Below are 22,045 nucleotides of genomic sequence, written 5' to 3' on the forward strand. Positions count from 1 at the left end.
GATCCTGGCTGCGGCCGCAGCGCAGCGCGACAGCCTCGGGGTGGAGGGACACGGCTGGCGGCCGTGGCATCGGGACCCCGGGCCGGGGGCCCGGGGCCGTGTGGGCTGGCATGTCCCGCTGCTGGCCGACGGGTCCCTGCCTGCAGGCAGCCGCCCCGGCCCTGCCCTGCCCAGGCGGCTCCCCGCCGGCAGCACCCTCCCTGCTGCCCTGGGCCGGGTCCGGCCGCGGTCCCCACCTCACCTGGCCCGGGGGGCCCAGAATGCTGCTGCCTTGCAGCCACTGCGGTCATGAGTGCGTCCGGCCTCAGCCCCCACCTGGCTCAGCCCCGACAAGGGGCCCGGCCGGGAAAGCCCCCGGCAGGCGCTTACCAGAAGGAGCCGCCCAGGCCCCGCGCAGCTCCGCAGCGGAAATGGAGCTGAATATTTGAGCAGGTCTCTGCTAAAAGCACCGGCCTGCCCGGCCCCAGAGCCTCTCTGAGGCTGGGAGAAGTGCCGGCTGCCGCCCAGGCATTAATTATTTACGGAGAGATGGAGCTGCGCGGCCTCACGCGTGCCAGGCTGGCAAGCACGGCCCCAGGGAGCGCCGGCTGCCGGGCACCCTGGCCCCCGTGACCAGCACCGGCGAGGAGCGCGCGTGAGCACCCTGCCCCGGTGCTGCGGGATCCCCAGCCCCCCCACAGTCCCTCATCCCCGGGGATCCTGTGCCCGGGCGGTGCCGGAGCCGCCCCGCAGACCCCACACCTCAGCCAGCCCGGGGGCTCGCACTGCTGGTGTGTCAGGCTGGTGTGAGTGTGCGAGGCACGAGCAGGGGCGGCACGCGGGTGGGATGTGTGCTCGTGCACACGAACGGGTCCTTGGTGCGGGGGGTGACAGCGGGTGCAGGCGTGCGGGGATCTGCACAAGAGATGCACGAGGGGGGGTGTGAGGAGATGGCGTGCGGGGTGCGGAGAGCCCTGTGCCAGCGTGAGCGGGTCCTGCAGGGATGTGCGCCAGCAGGCGCAACCGCGACGGGTCGCTGGGCACGTGCACACGCTTGTGCCCGTCTCTGCCCCGGTGCCCCCTCGCCGGGGGTCGGCCCTTCCCTCCTGGCAGAGCTGCCTCACTCTGCCATCCCCACCATGACCAGCCTGTCCTGCTGTCCTGGGCCACGGCCCAGCAGGACCCGGGGTGTCCGAGGGGACACGGGGGTGCGAGGGGCATGTGCAGGGCGTGCATGGGGCTGGGCGGCGGGCAGGCAGTGCTCGCTGCAGTGCCCGTGCTCAGGGCCTTCCGCAGTGCCAGTGCTGCTGCAGTGCCGGTGCCGGTGCCGATGCTTGGTGCGGTGCCGGTGTTCAACGTGGTGCCGGCGCTGCTGCAGCGCTGCTGTTCACTGTGGTGCTGGTGCCAGTGGTCAATATGGTGCGGTGCTGGTACCACCGCAGTGCTGGTGCTCGGTGCGGTGCCGGTGCTGGGTGCAGCGCTGGCAGTGAGCGATGCTGCCCTGCCCCAGGGCTGCGCTGGCCCGGCTGTGACCCCCGCAGCCCCCAGCCCGGCCGTCCCTCCCAGGAACTGCTCCTGGCAGGTACAAATGGGGCCGGGCCCTCCCCAGACGCAGGGGTCACCCCAGCCCCAGCCTAATTTCTCACCTCCCGGCAAGGACGGGACGGAGGGGTGGGCAGGCTCCGGCCGGCAGTGGGTGGGCGAGTCGCGGCGGCCGTGGTCACCCCGGGGTGGGGGGCCGGTCCCGCCCGCCTCTGCCCACGGGCGCCCAGCACTGGGGAGGGGGCCCGCGCAGCTCCCCATGGGGTGCCCTCCTGGAGCGCGGGGGCTGCAGGTGCTGGAGCCCAGCCTCGCACCACGCCTGGCCCCTGGCAGGAGGCAGGGACGGGGGGCTGGCACCGCAGGGACACACCGGGGGATGCCAGGGTCCAGCTGGTGCCGGCTGCACTGCACGGGGCCAGGCTGAACCACTCCGGTCGGTCATGGGGGGCCGAGCCAGCCTGGCCAGCTGGACTGGGCCACACTGGGCTGACTGGGACCTGGAGGAGCTGAGGTGACGGCAGCTGGGACACAGATGCTCTGACCAGGATCAAGAAGACCTGAGCTGACGGGGACCCGGACCGGGATCGGAACCAGGACCCATCCAGGAGCCCCCAGCCGAGGGGCCCAGCCGCGGACACCTGGTTGGTGTGCCAGGGAGGCTGGCGGTGCCGGGGACGGTGCCAGCTCACCCACGAGCCCCGCAGCCACCCCTCCCCGCCGTGCCAGAGGCACCCCGGCCCCGCAGGCTCGACCGAGGGGAGCGGAGGCGACGGCCCTGGCACAGCCCTGCTGAGCCAGGCTGCTCCTGCCGGCACTGCCGGGCCGGGCCGGAGCCCCGTGGGGGGCCAGACCCCCGTGGGGGGCCAGACCCCCATCAGCTCTGCCCCTGCCCAGCTGGGCCACGGCAGCCAGCGCCGTGCTGGTGCTGGTGCCGGTGCCGGAGCCGGTGCCGGAGCAGGGCTGGCGGCACGGCTGCGTGCCGAGGAGCCCCACGCCGGGGCCAGGCCGGCGGGACGGCGTCACCTCGGTTTGGGGGGCATTCAGTCGCTTCCCGGGACCCCCGGGAGCGCGGAGCGGCCGCTCGGCCGGTGGAAGCGGGGCCGCGGGGTTACGGCCCGTGGGGCGGCGGGTGCCGGCCCCGGCCCCGGCCCGGGGGTCCCATCCCGCCGCGCGGCCCTGCCCGCTCCCACCCACCCGCGGCGGGGGCAGCCGCCCCCCGCGCCCGCCCGGGGTCCCCGCGGGGCCGCGCAGCCTCGCCCGCGCCGGCTGCCCCCGCCGCCTCCCCAGACGGCACTTGTTGCTCGGGATTGGAGCAATAATCGTAACCGTAACGAGCCATTACGGCCCTTAACGGCTTCTGCTTTGCATTAGCGGGGCCGCTCCTTCCCCTCCAGAGCCCTGATCCAATCACCCCCATTAGCGCGGCTCCAGGCTCCGGCGGCTGCGCCAGGGAGGCCGCCCCGCCAGCGCCGGCAGCACCCCGGTACCCCCGGCACCCCCCGCCCCGCCAGCACCCCGGTACCCCCAGACCCACCAGCACCATCCCTGGCACCCCCGATACCCCCCGACCCGCCAGCGCTGGCAGCACCCCTCGCACCCCCAGACCCACCGGCGCCAGCAGCACCCCCGGCACCCCCCGCCCCGCCAGCACCCCGGTGCCCCCAGCCCCACCAGCAGCGGCAGCACCCCGCGACCCGCCAGCACCAGCAGAACCCCTGGCACCCCCAGCACCCCCAGCCCCGCCAGCAGCGGCAGCACCCACCCTGCAGCCTGGCCCCAGCCCAAGCCCCTGCACCCCCCAGTACAGCCCCTGCGCCCGGTCCCCTGCACCCACCGCCCTGCAGCTGGGGGCCCCGGCACCCCCAGCCCCCCCGCCCAGCCCCTCCACCTACCGACCCGGCACGGCCCCGCACCCACCCGCCCCGGCACAGCCCCCGCCCCCGCTGTGCCCCGGCGCGGGCCCCTGCGTGCCCCCCCGCGCCCCCCGTGGCAGAGGGGACGCTGCCCCCTGCCCGCTGCCCTCCCGCCGGGGACGGGGCTGCCGCCGGGGTCCGTGCGGGCCCTGCAGCCCCCCCCAGGGTCGCTGCCCGCGGGGACCCGCACCCCGGGGCCGGCCGCGGCCGCGGCACCTTCCGGCTCCCGCTGCGGGGCAGAGCCGCGCACGCGGCCCCCGCTCCGGCCCCGCTCTCCCGGGGCCCCGAGCCCAGCGGGGGCTGCCGCCGCCCCGAGGGGCCCGGCGGGGGCGCGACACCGCGCAGGGCCCACCGCGCGGCCGGGCGGCCCTCGCACGGCGTGGAGCGGCCGGGGGGGGCACGGAGGGGCCGGGGCACGGCCCCGCGGGGGACCCCGACCCCAGCCCTGCGGGCCCCGGCCCCGAACGGCCCCGCCGCCCCCGCGCAGGGCAGCGGGACCCGCCGGGCAGCCCCCCGGCACAGCGGGGTCCGGGGCCCAGCCCCCCCCCCGCCGCCATCGGGCCGGGGCAGAACGGGACCCCCGGGGCAGAACGGGACCCCCGGGGCAGCGGCGCCCCCGCCCGCCCCCCCCCCCCCGCCCCCGCCCCCGGCCCCGCTCCCCCGCGCTGCTCTGCTGCCCTCTGGCGGCGGCCCGCGGCACCAGGCGCACGCGGCGGCCGCGCCGATTGGCGGTGGCTGCGGTCCGTCAAGAGAGCGGCCCCGCCATTGGCCACGGCGCGGGGCCGCCCTCCCGCACAGCGGGGCCGGCTCGGGGCCTGCCCGGGCCCCGCTCCCCGCAGCCCCGGCTGAGCCCGGCGGGTGTCCGCTGGCCCCGGCCCCGCGCTCCCGGCCCCTGCGGCGGGTGGGTGCTGCGGTCAGGCGGGGGGCCGGGGCCCCTCGGTCGAGGCCGAACCGGCGGCGGTGCCCTCCCGCCGAGCGCCCCGGCCCGGCCCTGCGCCCCGAGATCCCCGGGCGCCCCTGCGGGGGGGGGGGGGGCGGGGGGTGTCAGGGGTGAGCACGGGGTCACGGTCAGCACCGGGCCCAGCGCCGCGCCCAGCAGGGGGCGGCCGCGCTCGGCGCCGGCCCGGTGGCTCCCGGCATGCCTGGCGGCGCGCGGGGCGCGGCGGGAGCCGTAGTCACGGCGCGGGCGGCGGCGGCCCCGCCCCGAACCCGGAAGTGAGCGGGGAGGCGGAGGAGGTTCTAAGATGGCGTCGCCTCCTCAGGGGGGCCCGATGGCGATCGCCATGCGGCTGCGGAACCAGCTCCAGGCCGTCTACAAGATGGACCCGCTCCGGAACGAGGCGAGCGACGGCGGGCGGCGGCGCCTGGCGGCACCGGGCGGCGCATGCGTGGGCGGAAGAGGGCGCCGCGCCGCCGCTCGGGGGGGCGCCGGGGCCGCGCAGGCGCCGTGCGGCCGCCCCGCGCATGCGCCGGGCCGCCCACGCCGCGGGAGGGCGGGGCCGCGGGGGCGGGGCGGGGCCGGGGCACAGGCGGGGCGGGGCCAGATGGGCGGGGCCAGGTGTGATGGGCGAGGCGCAGGGGTGGGGCACCGGCGGAGGAGCGGGGCGGGGGCGGGGCACAGGCGGGGGCGGGGCCAGGCGCAGGGGTGGGGCAGAGGTGGTCTGAGCCCTGCCCTGGCGGGGCGGGTGGGCTGGGCTCGGGTATATTGGGGTGTACTGGGGCATACTGGGGTGTGCTGGGGTATATTGGGGTGTACTGGGGCATACTAGGGTGTGCTGGCGTATATTGGGGTGTACTGGGGTGTACTGGTACTGGGCTGGGGTGGACTTGGGTGGACTGGACTGGGCTGGGGTGTACTGGGGTCTACTGGGCTGGGGTGTATTGGACTGGTCTGTAGGGCTGGGCTGAACTGGGCTGGGCTGGCGTGTACTGGACTGGGGCGTACTGGGGTGTACTGGACTGGACTGTAGGGCTGGGCTGGGCTCTGGGGCTGGGCTGGGCTCGGTGGGGCCGTCGGTGCCAGGCAGCCCCCCCTGCAGGTGCTGGGCCAGCCCCAGCCCCGTCCCCCCACCCCGTCACGGCCGCAGCTCCGCTCTGGGCCCCGAGGCTGGGCCATGGCGCGAGGCCGCGGGCGAGCCGGGGCGCGGGGCGAGGCCGGGCACGGGGCGGCTCTCGGGGCCGCCGGCCCAGGAGCCGGGTCCCCTCGCGTGGCCCGTGCGGGGCGGGAGCTGCCTGCAGCCCCGTGTCCGCGCTGTCCCCGGGGGCCCCGCCCCGGTGTCCCCGGGGGCCCCCGCTGACCGCGGGGCCGGCAGGGGCTCTGTGGGACAGGCTGCGGTGGAGGGCCGGGGCCCGGGGCGGCGGGGCCGGGCGGCGCAGGGTGCCAGCCCGGCGGGCAGGGGCCGGGTGACGGTGGCGCGTCTCCACAGGAGGAGGTGAAGGTGAAGATGAAGGAGCTGAACGAGCACATCGTGTGCTGCCTGTGCGCCGGGTACTTCATCGACGCCACCACCATCACCGAGTGCCTGCACACATGTGAGTCCCCACGCGGCGGTGGCCGCCTGCGCGGCTCCCGTGGTGCGGGGTCCCGTGGGGACCCCTGGGCAGGGGCCAGCGGAGCCCTCCCCCCCTCCCCCCCCGCCTGCCGGTGGGTCCGGCGCAGCTCCGGGACCACGGCTTCTGCCCGGGGGGCCGAGGGGGCCGTGTCCCGCCAGCGTGTGTGGGGGTGTGGGGCCGTGCCGCCACCCCCGCCCCTCGACGCCCCCGCTCTCTGGCCGCAGTCTGCAAGAGCTGCATCGTCAAGTACCTGCAGACCAGCAAGTACTGCCCCATGTGCAACACCAAGATCCACGAGACGCAGCCGCTGCTCAACCTCAAGCTGGACCGCGTCATGCAGGACATCGTCTACAAGCTGGTGCCCGGCCTGCAAGAGAGTGAGCGTCCCCGGCGGGGTCTGGTGTCCCCGGCACCGGCGTCTTGCAGAGGGACGCGGGGAGGAGCTGGGAGGGGAAGGGCACAGGGAAGAACCGGAGGCTTTCGGGGGCACTTCCCTGCCGGGCGCGGGGACTCCGTCTGTGGGCCAGGGTCTTCAAAATGCTGCTGACCGTGTCCACGGGAAGAGATGGTAGGAGGCGTGCTACCGTGTCAAAGCAGTTGTAGAGCGAGGGAGACGGCAGGACGAACGGCCCCCGCTCGCGGAGGCGGGGGTCAGGGGGCCGAGGGGACCGTGCCCAGGAAGCACGTGGGGCTGCTCGGGGACGGGGAGCAGAGCGAGGCGGGGGCTCGGCGCTGGCACCGCGCGGTTTGGGAGGTTCAGGTGCGGGGACCCGCAGGAGGCTCTGGCCGCGCTGGTGCCGGGGCTCTGCACCTTCCCCCCGGCCGTGCCGGCGGCGGAGCGGCTGCGGCCGCCCGGGGCTGGGCCACCGCGCTCAGGGACCGGGTGGGGAACGGAGCAGGGAGGTGGGTGCTGCACCAGGGTGCCTTTAACCGGCTCGGCTCCCTGCTCGCGGGCTCCGGCAGCCGGCTGTGCTTGGCACGGCGGGGCTGGGCTGCGGGGACGGGAGCTGCATGAGCCGGGGCCGCCGCCACGAGCAGCATCCCTGGGGCCAGGCGCTGAGTGACGGCGCGATGAACCGGCGGTCGGTGGTGGTGGTGAATGCAAAGCAGCGCGCGGGGAGGGCAGCCCCCGCGCCGCGGGCGCAGCGGTGGGCTCGAGATTAGCCGCTGTCACTCAGGACGGGGATGGGGACAGCGCTGGGGACACCTCTGTGGAAACGTCAGCCTGCGCGTGGCAGCGGGGCGCTGGGCTCCGCCATGGCGGGCGGGATGGAGGCCTGGGCCGGATGGGGGGCACAGCAAGCACGCGGCGCGGGCCCCGGTCCCCCGCCCTGCAGCAGAGAGGGGGAACGCGGGGAAAGGGGTGAAGGACAACGAGAGCAGGGACGCGTCTGCGTGGGCGGGGATGGGGACAGGGCCCGCAGTGGGGGCTTGGTGGAGACCCCCGGGGCACGGAGGCGGCGAACGGGGAAGGAGGCACGAGGCACGCTGGCGGTCGGCCGCGTTGCCAAGCCGAGGTCCGAGCAGCGGGACGGGACGGGCCGAGCCGAGGGCAGCATGGGGACCCCCGCCCCTGGGCGCCGCGGGGTGGGAAGCCGTGACGGGCCAGGGGGACACGGGGCGAGGGGGTGTCCCTGAGCAGCGCCGGCCTCTCGCCCGCAGGTGAAGAGAAGAGGATCCGGGAGTTCTACCAGTCCCGCGGCCTCGACCGGGTGACGCAGCCCAGCAGCGAGGGTGGGCACGCTCGGGGGCCGCGCAGAGGGACCGGGGGCAACCAGCTGGGGGGGGAGCAGGGTCACAGCGGGGTGGGGGGGGAGGTCTTGCTGCGGTGTCTCTGGGAGCCGGCCGGGGCAGGCGGGCTGACTCCTGCCCCCTCCCTCCCCACGTCTCCCCAGACACGGTTGGGGGCGACCCCATGGGGCTCCCGTACAGCACCTTCGATCACTCCCGCGCCCACTACTTCCGCTACGACGAGCACGTCTCGCTCTGCCTGGAGAAGCAGAGGTGAGTGCCGGCGGCACGGGCAGGGCCGTGGGACGCTGCCCCTTGGCACGGTGCGGAGCGGGGGCCGGGGTGGCACCGGGCGTAGCAGCGTCCCGTGTCCCCACCTCTGTGGCCCTGGCGGAAAGGGGACCCGGCCGAGCCGGGGGGGGGCTCCGCCACCCCTCTGAGCCGCCCCCGCCGGGCCGCAGCCCTGCGCGGCGGCTGCCGGCGTTAACGGCTGCTGGGGCGGGCGCTGCGCGTACGCCTGCCGGCTCCGACAGCAAAGTCAATAAGCGGCAGCTCTGGGGGCCGTAATGGGATCGATGGCTGCAGCTCAGCTGCCAGCCCCAGCCGGCGTGCCGGCCCCGTGCCGCCCAGCCGGCCCCGGCTCCGCGCGTGCATGACGGGCGGGCGGGCGGGGGGAGCGCTGGGGCGGGCGGGGGGCACCCGGTCTGGGGCAGCCCGCGCCTCTGCACCAGGCCGTGCCGGGGAAGGGGCCGGGGGTACGGCCCGCAGCCCCCCACCTCCCCGCGCCGGAGCTGGCAGGCTGCCTCTTCTCTTCCCTTCCCTCCTCAGCTCCAGCAAGGACAAGAGCAAGGCCGTGCTGCAGGTGAGCGGGGGTCCGCGCGGCCGCCCTGCCGCTTCACCGGGCCCCGAGCCCCCGGGCTCTGCCCAGACCTGGCCCCACAGCCCCCGCTCCGGGCTCAGCTTGGTGCGTGGGGTCCCGGGCGGGGTGGGCAGAGGGGGGAGCTGGGGCCTCGCCGCGTGCCGGCGCTGGTCCCGTGGGGCTGGGGGCACCCGCGCCCCCCCGACGCGCTCTGCCCCTCGCAGCAGAAGTACGTGAGATGCTCCGTGCGGGCGCAGATCCAGCACCTGCGGAGGGTCCTGTGCCACCGCCTGGGGCTGCCGCTGCAGCACGTGAGTGTGGGGGCCGGTGGGGGGCTGGGGGGGGGTCGCAGGCCCCCCCTGACGCAGCCTCCCCGTGCGTAGGTGCAGATCCTGTTCAACAACGAGGCCCTCCCCGACCACATGACGATGAAGCAGCTCTGGCTCTCGCGCTGGTTCGGCAAGGTAGGCGTCCCCCGGCGGGACGGGCGCCCGCTGGCCGTGCCGCCGCGGCCCCCACCACAGGGGATTTGTCCCCAGGGGTCCCATCCCGGCCCCGGGGGGCTCGGCGGGGGGAACCTGCCCAGGAGGCGGCTCGGGGCAGGGCTGTGCCGAGGATGTGGTGGCGGAGCGGGGAATCGGTGAATCAAGGATGATTAATGTCGCTGGCTGGAGCGGCGACCCGGGGCGTCCACGGCCGTGCCGCAGCCGGCCCGGCCCGGGGTTCCCGCACAGGTCAGGAGGGCGACGGGTCCCAGAAGGGCCTGGAGGAGTTCACGGCGCGGCCGCGGGGGGCTCTCCAGGCTGCCTGGGGCTGGCCCGGGGAGGGGTCGCCCCCGCCCGCCCGGGGGGTCCTGGGCTGAGGTATGGGGTGTCTGCCCCGGGATGGAGTATGGGGTGTCTGCCCTGGGGGGGGGGGGACACCAGCGGCCCTGACCCCCCCCTCCTTGCCTTGCAGCCCGCGCCCCTCCTGCTGCACTACAGCATCAAGGACAAGAGGAGGTAGGGGCTGGGGGCGGCCGCTGCCCCCCCGGAGTGCAGCCCTGCTCCTGCGCCCCCCGCCCTGCTCCCCCTAACTTAATACCCCGCCTGCTCGAGTTTATTTTTTGAATAAAACTGTGGAAAATGCCGCGCGGGTCCTTCCTGCGTCCTGGGGAGGTTGGCTGGGGCTGGGGGTCGCTACTGGGGTCTCTGGGGGGACGGCTGAGCCCCCCTCACCACCAGCACCCCCAGGAGCGGGGTTGTGGGGCGGGGGGGAGAAGGAGAGCAGTGCCTCCCTGCAGGGCTGCTGCCGGGGCTAGGGGTGCAGCTGCGGGGTTGGGGGCCGCGGCCACGGGGCACGCTACGGGGGATGCACCGGGGTGCGGCACGGGGGGCTGAGGGGCTGCGCCGCGGGGTGCAGTACGGGGGATGCGGCGGGGTGCGGCGCTGGGGGTGGGTGGCAGCGTGGGGCGGGCAGCGGGTGCAACGCTGGGGCTGGGGGCGGGGGGCTGCGTTGGGGGGTGCGCCGCGGGCAGTGGGTGCAGCGCTGGGGGGTGGGGGGGCTGGGCTGTGGGCGCCGGGGGGGCGCAGCCCCCTCCCCCCCCCCCGTTCCTCCGCAGTGCCGGCGCGGGGGCGCGCAGCCCCTTGGCCCCGCGCAGTTGTGCGGGCGCTCGGCAGATTAATCACCGTCACGGCTGCCTGGCGCTCGTCCCGGCCCCCCCGCGCCGCCGCCGGTGCCAGAATCCCAATGAGGAGCGATGGGGAAATAACACGCCTGTCGCCTCGGCGCAGGCTGCGCGCCCCCCCGCCGCCTGCACATAATGAGCCGTAATAAAGTCACGGGCCCTTTGATTGCCTGGGGGGGGGGGGGACGGGGCGGCCCCCCCTCGCTCCCCAGCGCTTGCCTAATTAGCCCGCTATTGTGGGGACGAGATCGCAGCCATCTGGGCCGCTGCCGGAGCGCGGCGGGGTCGCGCGTGCGGCGGCCCCCGGGCTCAGCTGCCGGCACAGGGCGGCTCGGGGGTCCGCCGGTGCGGGGGGGGGTCCCCCGGTGCGGGGCTGGGACGCGCTCCCCTCGCCCCGCGACCTGGCGGCTGCGTCCCCTGTCCGGGCCGAGGAACAGGTGCCGTCTCCCCGGTCCCGGCCCTCCGGGAAAGCGGCTCCGGAGGGAGCCCTGGCCACGGGGCTCAGGGACGGGGCGCCGGGTGCCCTCGGAGGGGTGGCCCGGAGCCGGGCGGGACGTCCTGGTCCTGCCGGGGATCCCCGGCCCTGCTCCGTTCCCCTCCCGCCCCCCCCCCGGCATGGCGATGACGGTGCCGGGGCTCGCTGGGGCAGGCAGCCCCTCCGCTCCCACCCGCGCCCCCGGAGCTGGGCGTCCCGTCCCGGGGCAGGCAGCGGCCCGGGACCCCCCCGGCCTCGGCGGACGTGGCGCGGCCCCATGGGGCGGGCTGTCCCCTCCAGGTGCCCTGCGCCCACCCGCCCAGCCCTGGGGGTCCCCAGCCCGTGGGGGACACGGGCCGTGGCCCGTCCCTCACCCCTGGCTCCGCACCGTGGCTGACCCCGCGCCCGGGACCCCGTGAGCCGCTGCCGGGGGATCCGGTTACCGGCCCCTCTCCCTGGCCCAGCTGTCGGCCATCCCTCACTCAGGCGCGGGGGCGGCCACGGCCCCCCCCGTGCCGAAAGCCCCTGCTAAGTACGAGGCGAGACGTGGGCAGAGGCCAGGGGCCGGCGGGACGTGGGGCTGCGCCGCTCATCCCGGGACGGGGATCCGCGCCTGGCCGGGGCCGTCCGGGCTGGTGGGGAGCGGGGGACGCTGTGCCCCCCGCCCCGCCCCACAGATGCCCCGTGGCGCCAGGGTCGTCCCCGCGCCGGGTCCTGCCGGGCGGCCCCGGGGTGCTGCGGGGGCGCGGGGCCGGTCGGCACCCCGGCACGGCTTGGCCGGGTGCGGCACCGCTCCGTCCCGCGGCACGGGGCTGCCCGGGCCCCGAGCCACCCCGGCACCCGCCGGAGCCCCCAGCCCCCTGGGGCAGCCGGGGCCGGAGGGGTGCGGGTGGGGGTGCGGGACCCGGGTCCCAGCCGGGGCCACCTGCGGGGGGAGCGGGGAGGGCAGCGTGGCCATGGGAGCGGGCGGGCGGGTGGACGGACGGACGGACGGACGGCGGGACGGCGGGGGCGGCGAGGCGGGGGCCGGCCCCGTGTCTTTCAGCAGCGGCTCTGGCAGCCGGCTACAGACGGCAGAGCAGGAAGCGGGAGTGGGGCCGGGAGCCCCCCGCGCCCCCCAGCCCCGCGCCCCCTCACTTATCAGCGCCGGCCGTGGAGGAGCCTAATTCAAACCAACTGCGGGGCTGACGTTGGTAAATGAGCCCCCGCCGGGACGGGAGCGGGGGCGGGCGCGGGGGTCGGTGCCAGCAGCCCCCTGCCCGCAGCCTGGCCCCATCGCCCCCGGGCCGGGGGCTGCAGCGTGCCCCCCGGGGGTGCCGGGGCCCCGTGGGGGCCAGGGGCAGCTGGGGGTGTGGGGCAGCCCCAGAGAGCAGGGGAGCGAGGGGAGACGGGGAGACCCAGGGGGGCAGGGGGAGCCCGGGGTGCAGGACGAGCCCGGGTGGGGGATGCGGGATGCGGGATGAGCCCAGGGGGTGCAGAGGGAGCCCGGGGGTGCAGGGTGGTCTCGGGGGTGCGGGGAGCCCCGGCGCAGGCTGAGGCCGCAGGCAGTGCCGGGGGGGGGGGCAGCGGGGCTGGGATGGGGCCCCGCACCCCTGGCCCGGCCGTGGGGGCTGCGGGGGCCGGCTGCGAGCCACGGTCACGCCGGTTAGCGTGGGGCGAAGGCGCTTTGATATCCCGGCCCCCCGTCATGGGCTCACGGCCCCAGGCTCCAGCCCGGCAGCGCGGGAAACCTGAGCCCCCCCCCGTTCTGGCTGGCCCTGGCCCGGGGGCGGCGGGGGCCGCGCAGCCCTGCCCGGGAGGACCTGGGCACGGCCTGGGCACAGCACGGCCCCCCCCGCGCGGCTCCCCACGGCCGGGGGGCTGGGGTCCCCGGGAGCTCCTCGGCTGTGCGGGGACCCCCGGGGCTCCCACTCCCCTGCCCCCAGGTCCCCGGAGCGAGCCTGGCTCCGCACCGGGGATGGTGGCCCCCCCCGGCCCGGAGGGTCCTGGGGCCGGCGAAGGGCCCGGGCAGGGGGCAAAGGGGTGAATGGCCCCAGCCGCCCACCTCAGCCCGTGTGGTGATGCCGGGGCAGGGATGTGCCGCCATGGGTCGCCCGCCGTGCCGCGGGGATGCTCCGGCCGTGCCAGGGCCCTGCAGGTGCAGACGGGTCCCGGGCGGGCGGTAACGGGGGGGCTCAGTGGGAGGATGAGCTCGTCACAGGGCTGTGGGGCTGCCAGCAGGACGGGAGAGACCCCTCGGAGGGACCCCTCGCCCCCATAGCCCCATGGCGCTGCAGCCCCTGTGCCCGGGGAGCGCCACAGAGTACCAGGGCGGGGGGCACGGGGGGCACGGCCCGGCCCGGGAGCACAGCATCACCACCCCTCCCTCCCATGCCGAGGTCCCCAAGCACCCCGTCCTGTGGCCCCCCTCCTGCTCCACGGTCCCTCCCCACTGCCCCTCGCTGGGGCTCATCCCCCTTCTCCTGCTGGCCCCAGGGGCAGGCGATGGGTGGGGTCCGCAGGGGGGAGCTGGACCCCACGGGGGGCTGTGGGGCCGGGGGTGCCTGGCAGAGGGGCGCAGCACGGCCCCCTCCAAAGGCCTCGTGTAACCCAGCTGCCCCACGAGTGCTCGCTCGGGGGGGCCCGCTCACCCCCCCAGCCCCTGCCCCATCCTGCAGGCGGGCGCAGGGGCCAGACCCCCAGTGCCGCCCAGGCAGCCGGCGCGTGGCGCTGGCACCGGCCGTGCCACGGGCGAGCGGGGCTGCAGGGCGGTGCTGAGCACCCCCGGCCGCGCTGTCCCCGCCACGCTCCGGCGGCACCGGCTCCCGTGCCGGCTCCTGACAGAGACAAATGAGCCGCCCACGCCTGCCACCGCCTTCACACCCCATCGCCGGGGTGAGCGGGGCACGCCGGGGGACCCGGTGCGCGGGGTGAGCCCTGCGACACCTACACACGCGTGCCTTGGACGGGCCGCCCTGCACGGCATCGCTGCATCCTCCCGGCTCCAGCCCAGGCACTGCCGGCGTGGCAGCACCAGGCTGCCGGGCCGGCTGCCGGGCCGCACCGTGGGGCCCCACTCGGCCGCCAGCCCGCGGCACAGCGGGACCCGCCAGAGCTGCTCTGCGGGGCGCAGGATGGATGGGCACTGCGGGGACACGTGTGCCAGGGCCCGGCCGGCATCGCCGCACGCCCCGACCCCCTCCCACGCCGCAGCCCACCCCGGGGGCACCCACCGGGGCCATCGGGGCAGACGGCCATCCCTGCCGGGCACCCCAGTGGCTGCCGGCGCGTGGCACGGGCGCACTGGCATATGGCTGTCATGGTGGGAATGAGCTGTCATGTCGGCACAGGGAAATTACCCCGTAACGAGGCGCGCTGGAGATTAAGCTAATGAGAAAATCAAAACACAATTTAATTCCTGTCACCGCCTGATCGTCTTTAAACGACGCCGTGCGGTTCTGACGGGCCGGCATGCTGTGCCCACGCGCCCTCCGGCACCGCGCCGACACCGACCGGGCCCCTGCCATGCCCCGCATGGAGGCGGCAGGACCGGGGCAGGCGGGACAGCAGCGCCCGGCTTCCTGCCGGCTTCCCACGGATGTGGGCACTGGTGCTGGCACCGGGACGCCCCAGCAGCGTGGGGCGGGGGGGCACCTTCCTGCGGACGGAGGGGCCACGGCGGATCCTGCCCTGGCACCGAGGGATGCGGCTGCAGGGGCCTGGGAAAGCGGCACTCGCCGCAGGGAGCCCTCTCCCCTCCCGGCGCCCGCCGGCAGCCCCCAGGACCGCGACACCCCCGCGGCCACGCCGTCCGCACCCCGGGCCGGGCGGCTGGGACCGGTGCGGTCCCCAGGGAGAGCTCGGAGCAGCCCAGGCTGGTGATGGGAGCGGCCGTGGCACCCAGCCCCACCACCGGCACGGCCAGCACCCCTGGCACCCAGCCCCGGCTGTGGAGACAAGCCTGGGCCCGGCACCCTCCCGGTGCTGGCTGGCGGCAGGGCGTGTGCCCCCGGCAAGCGGGGCGCCGGGGCCGGGCGCCTCCAGCCCATCTCAAGGCGTGGGTGCGCGGCGCAGCAGGGCCGTGGGAGCGGGGCGGGAGGGCACCCCCTCACCTTTCCCGGTTTATCTTGGATGACGGTGTTTCCTCCGGCCCTTTGTCTGCGAGGCTGCGGCTGCCCACGCCCCCCCCGGCCTTCCTGCGTGCCGCCGGGCCCCGGCACGGGGGGATGCACGGCGGGACCGCTGCCCTGGCATGCACGCCGGGCTCTGCCAGCTGGGACCGCTGCGCACACGGGTGGGACCACTGGGACGGCTGCGCGCACGGGACGTGCGCGTGACGCACAGGGGCCGTGCACGCGGGACGCACACGCGGGACGCACACGCGGGTGCCGGCGCGCACGGGGCGCGGGTGTGGGGTGCTCGTGGGCGGGGGTGCCGGCTGGGTCCGCGGGGCCGGGCCAGCGCAGGCCACAGCGTGGGTGCCGCGGCGCGGTGCTCGCCGGCCCCGCTATTGTTGCGGCCACAGCCCTGCGTGGCCTTTGAAGTCGGGCGACTTCCTGCCCCGGTTTTATGGCCCAATCTGTCTGCACCGCGCGCTTCCCCCGGCCATAAATCACTCGGCGCTGGGAGGCTCGGGGGAGCGCGGTGCGGCCGGCCGCATGCCCACGGCCCCGGCCCCGGCCCCAGCCCCAGCCCCGTCAAGGGGCACCAGCCAAACCCACGTTCACCTGGGAGCTGCCCGGGGCAGGAGAAGGACCCTGGCCTGACCCCGTGGTGCTGCCGGGCCGGCACAGGGACGCACACCGCGGCACGGCAGCCGGTCCCCGCAGCGCCGACCCGCCATGCTTCGTCCCCAGCAAAGGTGCCGTGGGCACGGGCAAGCAGCTGCCCCAGAGCCATCCCGCCCGGGGACACCCCCCGCTTCCCCGAGGGACCCGGGGCACGGCCGGGGACCCCACAGCCCCAGGCGGGGGTAAAACCGGCAGTAAAACCGGCCGCGGTTTCGCGGGCGGGACCCGGGGTCAGGCTTGCAGGGCAAATCACGGCAAGAGCGGAAATGCCCACGGAGGGCGAGGGCTCGGCCCGGCCCCACGCACCGCACGGTGCTGCCCGCATCGGGGCTGCGGGAGGGTCCCCGCCGCCCCGATCCCTGCCCGGCCACCCCCAGCGCCCCGAGGCTTCCGGCTCGGCTCAGTGCCGGCGGCGCAGGCCCGGCACAGTGGTTACCTTCGCTATTCAGAGCATTTCCTGGGTTTTATTGTCTTCCCCTCCTTGTCCCACCTTCCTCGCAGGAAGCCCTGGGTCCCGGCGGAGCCGGCGGCTCCGTGCCCAGCAGAACGGCACTCCCGGCCCGCTCCCGGCTGCACCGCGGGCAGAGGCACGGCCAGTGCCCCGGCATGCCCGCTCCCAGCTGGCGGCTCCCCGCAGCAGCTCCCACCGGGCAGGAGGGGGTGCCAGGACCGTGCCCTGAGACCCCCAGCCTTGCCAGGGCATCGCTGGGCTCAGCCCCGGGGGTCCCAGCCACACCACACACACACCAGCCTGAGCCCCTGCCGCGGCCGTGCCAGCGTCGATGCCCTCCCCAGCGTGCCGGCGTCCGGGCGTGCTGAGGCCCGGCAGCCCCCGCGTGCCCTTTCTCCACCCGGCGGCGGCTCTGCCGTGCCGGGGCCGCAGGCGGGGTCCAGGCTCGCTCCCGCGGCAGCGGCCCCGTCCTCGCCGTCTGGCTGGGACGGCAGGAGCGGGACCCCGGCAGCAGGCAGGGGATACCGAAGGGGCATCCGTGGGCGCGGGGGGCGTGCGGGGCCCCCGACTCCGGCAGGGCGGGAGGGCCCCCGGGCTGCGTCAGGCTGAGAGCACCGCGGGGGGACCACGAGCCCTCCCTCCGGCCCCGTTACCGCTGCCCCTTGCCCAGGCCGGGCTCCGCGGCCCCAGGCACCCCCCGCCCCGCTTCCCCCCGCACCCGTCTGCAGCCCGTCGCCGGCCAGGGCAGGGGGTCCCGCTGCCCACCCCCCGCCGTGTGCCCGGGGCAGGCTGGGGGTGCCGGCCGGGGTCCCACGGCGGAGCAGAGGCTGGCGGGGCGTCCCTGGAGCCCCATTCCCAGCGCGGGGGGGGCTCATTTTGCCGCGGCTGCTGCCCACCCGGTCCCACTCTCCCTAAGTCAATTCGGTGGGTTATTGAAATGCCGCGTCTCCGTCTGGCGGCTAATTGCATGTGATCCCCAATCACGCGGGCGGCGCAGGCCCCTCTCCCGCTCCGCAATTATGCAGCGCCCGTACCCAGCGGCTCTGCCGGCGGCTCGGCGGCACCGGGCACCCGCCACGGTGCAGGGGCTGGTGGGGCAGGGAGGGTCCTCGGCGCGGTGGAGGGGTGGTCCCAGCGGGATGAACTGGGGGGCGGCTCCATCCCTGTCCCCGTCCCCGTCCTCGGGCTGCAGTCACCCCAGCAGGGCTGGGACCGGGGCCGGCGCCGGGGCCAAGAGGACGATGCCCGTCCCCATCCACCATCCCGCTCGCCCAGCCTGCTCCTGCTCCCGTGCCGGGCTGGCCGCCGGCACGTCTGGGCTGGCATGCCCGGCTGGAGCCCCTGCACCCTGCGGGGCCTCGGGCGGCAAATTCCAAAGGGCACCCGGGAAGATTAATCACGGGGCCGGCAGCCGGGCCGGCGGGTAACCGGATCGCCCCGCCGGGAGCAGGAATGCGGTGCTGCCGTGCTGACCCCGCCGCGCCTGCCATTGCCTATGGACAGCCCCGCCACGCGGGGGTCACTGCAGACCACTGCGGCCAGCCGGGCCACCGCGGGCCTGGGCACGGCGGGCACCCGTGCAGCCCCTGCCCCAGCCGGGGGGACGCTTCCCCGGTCCCCAAACCCAACGAGGCACCGTTCGCAGGTCCCCAAACCCACAGCGACGTGTCCCCGGGATGCACGGACAGGCAGGGTCCCCAGCGTCCCCGCGCCAGGGGTGATGCCGTCACCAGAGAGAGGTGCCATCCCCTGTCCCCACATCCAGATGCGCACCGTCCCCGGAGGCGCCGTCCCCCACCCCATCCTTCCCCCCCCGCTGCCCCATGGGCTCCATCTCCCCCCACACCCCCAGCCCCGGGGGGCAGACGCCCCCCCCCAGCCAGCCCACGGGACGGGGACAGGCCGGGGGACCCCTGGCGACGCTGGGGTCTGCGCAAGGGCTGACGCTGGTGGGCAGGAGGGGCTGACCCTGCGCCAGCACACTGGCCGCCGGCCCCCACCTCCGTGCCATGCCACGCCGTGCGGTGCCGTGCCGTGCCGTGCCGTGCCGTGGGGCAGCCGCTGCGGCACAGCTGTCGGGTCTAGAGTGACGGCGGCGGCTGGGGGCGTGGAGTGGGGCCAAGGGAGGGACGGGGTCCCCGCGGTGGGGTCCCCCGCTCTCCCGCCCCGAGGGTCCCACTGGGGCGCAGGGCCGGGCAGGGAGGATGCAGGACAGACCGGGGCTAAGAATAGAGCCGGGCTGGGACGGGAGGAAGAGGAAGGATGGGGCTTCCTCTGCGACGGCTCTTCTTCCTCCCGCCCGGCTCTGCCATGCGGCACGGCGTGGCACGGCGCGGCATGGCACAGCGTGGCACGGCCCTCCCCGTGCCCCCTGCCAGGCCAGCTGGGTCCCCCCGCTCTGGGGCACATGGGTGCCCGTTTGAGGTACCCAAACGCAGACACTGATGGCGGTGCACGCGCACACGCACGTGTGTGCGCACACAAACACACCGGCGCGCGCACGCGCACACAACCCCCCCCATCCCACCTGGGCACCCCTGCACAACCAGGCAGGCGCGGGCAGCACCGACGCAGGCGGCCGAGCTCCTGCCCTCCTGCTGCCTGCGGGCAGCGACGCCGCGGCTCCAGCCCCGACCCCCCGCCCGCAGCGTGCCCCAGCCCCTGCCCGCACCCCCCGCACGCTGCGCCCCGCGAGCCCCCGGGCTGCGGGGAACGCGTGGGACGGGGACGCCCCGGGTGCCACCTGCTCACCCCGCTGTCCCGCACCCCCTGACCCCCCGCGTGACCGCCTGCACCGGGGGTGCGGTCGACGGCAGCCCCCGGCGGCATCGTGCCCGCTGCCCGCGCCGGTGCCGCCGCACCGGCCCCCCCGCCACCGCTGCCGTGTTTCGTTGCAGTTTTCTTTTTAATTAACCTCTGGGCAGCGCGGCCGGCTGCCTCGCCGGGGTTAATGATATCGGTGACCCGCCGCAGCCCATCGATCCCCCCGGCCTCGCACACTGCGAGCCCAACGGTTGCCGGCCGATGGACGGGTCCCCCCAGGTCCCCGCGGGACCGGGTGCCCCCCCCCCGGGGCAGCAGCCCCCAGCCCATCACTGAGCCAAGCGGGACCCCGGGGTGCCCCCAGCCCTCCCCGGCACAATCCTCCTGCCCAGTCCAGCCCCACGCCTCGGGGCAGCACCACGGCGCTGCAAGGGGCCGTGGGGCACGCCGGGCTGTGGGGCACGGGGAGGGCCGTGGGGCACCGGGAGGGCCGTGCACTCCGGGCAGCCCGGCCGAGGGCAGCACGTGGGGCCGGAGCCGGGCGTGAGCCCCCCGCGTCTGTGAGCCCCCCCACGTGTGAGCCCCCCCAGACCCCACCACGCTCCGTGCTTCCCCAGCTGGCACCGGCAGCCCCGAGCAGGGTGCGCTGCCCCGGCACGACGGCGAGGGTCCGGCAGCACCCACGGCTGCCGCTGGCCCCAGCAGCCCTGGGGACGCAGGCTGGGCCGGTCCCGCAGCGGGCACCGAGCTGGCCCCAGCCGGGGGTCCCTGCTCGCGGCCGGAGCCCGGCCGGTCCCGCAGGGTGACGTGCGCCAGAGGAGCTGTGCCGCTGCGGCCCGGCCGTCCCCAAGTGTCACCCTGTGCGGGGCGCTGCTGTGGGTGCCCCCCTCACCTGCACCCACCCACCCACCCACCGCCTGGTCCCGCAGGGTCGTGGGTGCCCGTCCCTGGGGTGCGTCCCCCCCGGTGCCGCGTCCCATGGGCCAGCCGGGACCCCCCTCCCGGCCTCTCGGCGGCCCCTCGGCAGTGCCGGGGCCGGGGTGCCTGGCCCCCCCCGCGGCCGCCCCGGCCCTGCTCCTCGCTCAGGTGCGCCCTGTCAGCGTGCGGAGCTTTAATCCGGCGGTCGTTCATCTTGGGCGCAGGGCCGGGCTGTCAGCGGCTCAGACGAGCCATTTCCTCACCGCGCTGCCCAGCGCGGGGCTGAGCCGAGCCCCCCGCGCTCGCGCCCTAATTGAATCCGCATGGCCGCATCGCCATGCCGGCCCCGCCACCGCACCCGCCACCCTGCGCTCACCCCCCGGCCCCGGAGGTGCCCGCGCCCCACGGCGTCTGGGTTTCCCCGGGGGTCCTGGTGCCACGGGGCCATCGGGGGGACAGGGGCCGGGGTGCCCCACACGCAGGTACCCCTCGGGCCACGGCCAGAGCCCCCCACCCCGCCCCGGCTGCGCCCAGCGAGGGTGGGCCAGGGTCTCCAGCAGCACCCGCTCCCCGTGCCGTGCCTGCACCCGCCGGCACCTCCGCCCAGGCCCCGGGCTGGGGGCCGCCGGGGGCGGCACAGGGGAGCGGGTCCTCGGCGTCCCCCGCCCCGCGCAGCCCCTGCACCGGCCGCCTCCGCTGGCCGCCCCATCCCGGCTATTTGCGGCGCGGGGAAGGAAGCAGCCGCGGTGAGACGGTGCTGCCTGCCCGCTTCCTGCCTGCCCTGTCATAAATAGCCCCCCCGCCTTCGCGGGCAGCGGGCACGCGGCCCCACACGACGGCTCTGCCCCACGGTGCGACGGGTTTCCCACGACCCACTGCCCCAGCCTGCTCCCCGCCACCACCCGACGCATCCCCCCCGCTGCCCCTCTCCTCCGGCCAGCGCAGCCACCAGCCCCGGGTCACCCTCAGAAGGGACCTCGACCCCCGGGGGGGTCCCAGCGTGGGGCCACCCAGCGCAGGCCTCTTGCCAGAGCGTCCCCAGCTCCTGCCCCACGGCTCCCGGTGGCTCGGCGGCACTGCCCCGTCGTCACCGGGGAGGGGGACAGGACCGTCCCCGCCAGCGCTGCCGTGGCCGGGGTCAGGGGGCGCAGGCGGGCGACAGCCCGGCGGGGGGGCAGCGGCGTTTGCTCCAGCCGGAGGCTTTGAAATGCAACCCCCCCCCGGCCCATTTGGCTGGAGTTTGGCCCAGGCCCATATGGAGGCCCCAGAGCGGGGAGGGGGTCCTGGGGGGGGGGGGGTGGCAGCTGGATCCGGGGGTGGCAGGACCCCCTGACCCCAGCACGCCGCTTCCCCCGTGCACGGCGCTGGGCGGGGGTCCCTGCAGCATCCTCCCTCGTCCCTGCCTGGGTCCCCCCCCCCAGGGCTGCGTGCTGCTCCTGCCCCCAGCCCGGCCGGTCCCCGGCACATGTGCCTCCATCTGCGTGCGCGTGCCTGCGCGCGCGCGTGGCAGCTCTGCACGTGAGCTGGCATCGTAGTGCTCCGTGAGCACCTCCATGCATGGCCGCTGCACGCCTGCACACGCCTGCACACTCCTGCACATATCTGCACACGCCTGCACACGCCTGCACACGGCTGCGCCCGCACACGCAGCTGGGGGTGCCTGCTGGGGGAGGCGGCTGCGCACACATGTCCACACCAGGCACACGGGCGTGAGCGCCCGCCTGCACGGGCTGCACCTGCACCCGCACACGCGTGTGGGAGCAGCTGAGGCGTGCGCTGGGCCCCAGCCCCCCACTGCCCCGCCGCTCCCGGGGGGGACGAGCCCCCAGTGCTCCCATCCCCGTCCCCGTCCCCGCCACCGCCACCGCTCCCCTCCGTGCTCGCTGCGTAATGAAGCCGGGGTCGGCCCCGCTCTGGTGCGCGCAGCGAGGCCGGCGCGTGTTAATGAATAGATCATTGCCAACAGCCCCTGGCAGGGGATCCCCGGCGTCCCCTGGCTCCCGGCACATTAATCCCCGTTTACCGGGGCGAGGTGTAATCCCATTAGTCGTAGCTTTGCCCGCGGCCACCGGCCCTGCGAGCGGGGTCAGGATTTATTGCCAATAATTGGCCGGGTCTCCTCCCCCGGCGCAGGGCGCGGCGCTGCCGGCAGCTCCCCGGTGATGCCCCGCTTGTCTCCACTACCGATGGTTTAATTTTGCACCGAGCTATTCGCCTTATTAAAGGAAAATTCATTTGCAAGCAATTTCCATGTGCAAACTGCTCTGCAGCTCCAGCTCCGGCGCGGGGCTGGGAGTGCCCCTAATCGAGTTACCGCCAGGCGCTTCGGCACGGAGACGCGTTATTGAAATGGATCCACTAAATAATAGATCAGGGGCAGAGCGTGGTGCCGGGGCGTAAGCGTATTAGCGGGCTGAGCTGCCGCC

At 76.2% G+C, this 22,045-nt stretch overlaps 1 protein-coding gene across 5 annotated transcripts; it reads left to right on the forward strand.

Moving 5' to 3' along the window:
* The first annotated feature begins 4,222 nt into the window (after positions 1–4,222).
* Positions 4,223–9,705, forward strand: PCGF1 (polycomb group ring finger 1). 5 transcript variants are annotated; one of them, XM_072861640.1, is made up of 10 exons: positions 4,223–4,335; positions 4,697–4,774; positions 5,861–5,966; positions 6,212–6,364; positions 7,650–7,721; positions 7,883–7,991; positions 8,547–8,682; positions 8,802–8,888; positions 8,961–9,041; positions 9,535–9,705. In XM_072861640.1, exons 2-10 carry the CDS (start codon positions 4,706–4,708, stop codon positions 9,580–9,582), a joined length of 861 nt encoding a protein of 286 aa, XP_072717741.1. In that variant the 5' UTR covers positions 4,223–4,335; positions 4,697–4,705; the 3' UTR covers positions 9,583–9,705. The 5 variants fall into 5 exon arrangements, with proteins under 5 accessions (XP_072717741.1, XP_072717739.1, XP_072717740.1 ...); XM_072861638.1 differs by lacking the exon at positions 4,223–4,335 and having other exon boundaries at positions 4,486–4,774; XM_072861639.1 differs by lacking the exon at positions 4,223–4,335 and having other exon boundaries at positions 4,486–4,774; positions 8,805–8,888.
* The last annotated feature ends 12,340 nt before the right edge of the window (positions 9,706–22,045 follow it).

This window comes from Ciconia boyciana, chromosome 5 (genome assembly GCF_034638445.1).
Source record: "Ciconia boyciana chromosome 5, ASM3463844v1, whole genome shotgun sequence".
Lineage (NCBI taxonomy): Eukaryota > Metazoa > Chordata > Aves > Ciconiiformes > Ciconiidae > Ciconia > Ciconia boyciana.

Excerpts from the sequence above, each read along its gene's own strand:
- PCGF1 (XM_072861638.1), top strand. The coding sequence starts at position 4,679 with ATGGCGTCGCCTCCTCAGGGGGGCCCGATGGCGATCGCCATGCGGCTG. Across the intron at positions 7,722-7,882 it reads GACGCAGCCCAGCAGCGAGG|ACACGGTTGGGGGCGACCCC; the intron begins GTGGGCACGCTC and ends ACGTCTCCCCAG. Across the intron at positions 8,889-8,960 it reads TGGGGCTGCCGCTGCAGCAC|GTGCAGATCCTGTTCAACAA; the intron begins GTGAGTGTGGGG and ends CCCCGTGCGTAG.